The sequence below is a fragment of the Sciurus vulgaris genome (genome assembly GCF_902686455.1).
Source record: "Sciurus vulgaris genome assembly, chromosome: 19".
In the NCBI taxonomy this organism is placed as follows: domain Eukaryota; kingdom Metazoa; phylum Chordata; class Mammalia; order Rodentia; family Sciuridae; genus Sciurus; species Sciurus vulgaris.
Window position 1 is genome coordinate 29930557 of NC_136480.1, and position 3715 is coordinate 29934271.

Sequence of the window (3715 nt, forward strand, 5' to 3'; positions counted from 1 at the left end):
GGATTGCGGGAGATCCACCTGCTGGTAACGGAGCCGCGGACGCCGCGGCCCGGCCGGGCGCTGGTGCGCCGGGAGGTGCTCTCGCCTCTGGCGCGCGGGGCTGACCGGGGGCGCCGCCTGGGCCTCGGGGGCGGCGCGGGCCGGGCGCCCTCCTCGCATCCCCGCTGCAGCGCGCGGTGCCTCGCGCCCTCCCGGTGGCCCGCCCGCTGCCCCGTGCGTTCCCGGCGCTCGCCGGGCTCCTCGACTTCGGGGGAAAGTCGAGCAAAGTGTGTGGGTTTCCTGAGGGGAGGGAGGCGGAGGGGGAGCTGCTGGAGGGCCGGGGTCCGCCGCCGCCGGCGGAGTGGGCGCCACCGCGCAGGTGGGGCGGGGGCGAGCGTGCGGGGCGCCGAGGCAGGGGCTGCTTCTGTGAAGTGAGGACCCGATGGTCCGGAGTGGAAGAGCAGCTCCCCGCCAGCCCCCAGGCCTCAGCCCCCTGGATCCGAGGAAGCCGGGGGGGACCCCCGCTCGGTCCAGGTGACTCCACTAGGTGTGCCCGGTGACATCTCGGGCGTGCTTTTATGGCTGGCGGTGGCACCCCGCGCACGCCGGCTCGTGTTCCTCGAGGATGGTGCTTCTCCGGAGCCCCGGCACCGCTTCCCGTCCAAATTGAGGAATATAGGGAGAAAACAGCCTCAGACAGGAGCCCATGAAGACCGCGAAGACAATCTGAAGTAGCAGTTGTGAATGGTATTCTCGCTAGACACCTTCTGCCTGAGCATCTGAAATGAACCTCTTGCATTGATTGTTTTGATTGGCCTAGAGCCAGGAGTACTGGATTCCGTTGACTTCGGGCTAAAAAGAAAACAGTCTTGATTGTCATCACAAACATACGAACCAGTGTGATGGTGAAATGAGATGAGGCTCCGAAATGGAACTGTAGCCACTGCGTTAGCATTTATCACGTCATTCCTCACTTTATCTTGGTATACTACATGGCAAAATGGGAAAGAAAAACTAATTGCTTATCAACGAGAATTTCTTGCTTTAAAAGAACGTCTTCGAATAGCCGAGCACAGAATCTCCCAGCGCTCCTCTGAATTGAATAGCATTGTCCAACAGTTCCGCAGTGTAGGAGCTGAAACAAATGGAAGCAAGGATGCATTGAATAAGTTTTCAGGTAATACCCTAAAGCTACTAAAGGAGTTAACGAGCAAAAAATCCCTTCAAGTGCCAACTATTTATTATCATTTGCCTCATTTATTGCAAAATGAAGGTAGCCTTCAGCCTGCTGTGCAGATCGGCAGTGGAAGAACGGGAGTTTCAATAGTAATGGGGATTCCCACAGTGAAGAGAGAAGTTAAATCTTACCTCATAGAAACTCTTCATTCCCTTATTGATAATCTGTATCCTGAGGAGAAGTTGGACTGTGTTATAGTAGTCTTCATAGGAGAGACAGATATTGATTATGTACACAGTGTTGTGGCCAACCTGGAGAAAGAATTTTCTAAAGAAATCAGTTCTGGCTTGGTGGAAGTGATATCACCCCCTGAAAGCTATTACCCTGACTTGACAAACCTAAAGGAGACATTTGGAGACTCGAAAGAAAGAGTGAGATGGAGAACAAAGCAAAACCTAGATTACTGTTTTCTCATGATGTACGCTCAGGAGAAGGGCATATATTACATTCAGCTTGAAGATGACATTATTGTCAAACAGAATTATTTTAATACTATAAAAAACTTTGCACTTCAACTTTCTTCCGAGGAATGGATGATTCTAGAATTTTCCCAGCTGGGCTTCATTGGTAAGATGTTTCAAGCGCCAGACCTTACTCTGATCGTGGAATTCATATTTATGTTCTATAAGGAGAAACCCATCGATTGGCTTCTGGACCACATTCTCTGGGTCAATGTCTGCAACCCTGAAAAAGATGCAAAACATTGTGATAGGCAGAAGGCAAATCTGCGCATTCGCTTCCGACCCTCCCTCTTCCAGCATGTGGGTCTGCATTCGTCCCTGTCGGGAAAAATCCAGAAACTCACGGATAAAGATTACATGAAACCATTACTTCTTAAAATCCATGTCAACCCTCCTGCCGAGGTGTCTACTTCCTTGAAAGTTTACCAAGGACACACACTGGAGAAAACGTACATGGGGGAGGATTTCTTCTGGGCCATCACCCCGATAGCTGGGGACTACATCCTCTTCAAGTTTGATAAGCCAGTCAACGTAGAAAGTTATCTCTTCCACAGCGGCAACCAGGAGCATCAGGGAGATATTCTGTTCAACACAACGGTGGAAGTTTTGACCTTTAAGAGAGAAGGTTTGGAGATAAGCAAAGAAACCAAAGACAAACGATTAGAAGATGGCTATTTCAGAATAGGAAAGTTTGAGAATGGTGTTGCGGAGGGAATGGTGGATCCTAGCCTCAATCCCATCTCGGCCTTTCGTCTGTCAGTCATCCAGAACTCTGCTGTGTGGGCCATTCTTAATGAGATTCATATTAAAAAAATCACTAATTGATCATCTAAGAAACCAACATGTTTTCTGGTGACTCTGTTAAAGATAAGCATGTACTTTTTTTTTTTTTTTTTTTTAAACTTGAACACTACCTCTTGTGAATCTACTGTAGATAAGACGATTGCTGTTTCCACTTGGAAAGCGAATCTCCCAAGGATAATTGTATTCATTTGAACTATGCTGGTCTCCAATTTTAACTTGATGAAAAATAAAATTTTTTTCTTAAAAAAAAAAAAAAAATTTCATGTTTCAAACATGTAAGTTGCTTATGTGTTTGAAGTTAAACCCATATTGAAAGTACACTGAAGTCTCAGCTCTACCTTTGTCATGTCTAGTTCCTCTCACTTCCCTTTGTGAATATCTGCTTAAGTGGTTCTGCTTTCTACTGCTTCTTGTTCTGGTAGGTGGTAAGCATAATGACATGTTCTTAAGTCCATTCCTTTCTTACCCAAAAGGTAGTGCTACTATATATATTGTCTGTCCCTTGCTTTTATACTTGTTGAAACAACCTGGAAATCACTCCATATCTGTAAAAGTTTTTAATTTTCCATGGTGTCAATAGGCCATGGTTTATTGGAACTGATTTCCATGATAGACATTAGGGCTATTTCTGAGCTTCATTTCTTAACAATTTTATTGTAATGAATGGCTCTTGGCCTCTACTTTATTGTCCTGCAAAAGCATCTTCAAGGGTTCATTTGTACAAGGGATATTTCTTGAACAATAACTAAATATGTCTTTGATGTTTAAAAATAGAACTAATTTTCTGAGGAGTTGCATAATTTCACTATATCCCAGAAGGTACAAAAGATTATTTTTCTCTGTAGACTCCACTGTAGAAAATGGCCAACCTTTGGAAATTCTGTGCATGATCACAATGTACTTGTCATTTTGTCTGCATTTTTTTGAGGGAATCATTTTTATTTTTCTTTATGTTTTTTTTTTTTCCTTTTTGATATGGTTGATACCATGCCATGGTTACAGAAGGAAATAGCTGTGTGCTACCCTTAATATTTCCTGATCAAAGAAAGAGAGATGCTGAAACCCATTATTTCTTCCTAATATGATTATCACCAAGGCCACAGTGAGTTTTGGTAGTTTGTGTATTTCAATGAAGTAATTAAGTTCTCAATTCTATGGGCTGAAAGTTCTACACAATGTTTATTATTATTTTAATTTTCAAATATTTCTAGTGATAACATTTCTCAGTTTCTGT

The 3715-nt window shown here is 44.7% G+C and overlaps 1 protein-coding gene across 1 annotated transcript; it reads left to right on the plus strand.

Annotated features, from left to right (window-relative positions):
* Positions 1 to 398: 398 nt before the first annotated feature.
* On the plus strand, positions 399 to 2567 carry LOC306650287 (alpha-1,3-mannosyl-glycoprotein 4-beta-N-acetylglucosaminyltransferase A-like). Its single transcript, XM_079122167.1, has one exon. The coding sequence runs from the start codon at positions 895 to 897 to the stop codon at positions 2500 to 2502; it is 1608 nt and encodes a 535-aa protein (XP_078978293.1). The 5' UTR covers positions 399 to 894; the 3' UTR covers positions 2503 to 2567.
* Positions 2568 to 3715: the final 1148 nt, after the last annotated feature.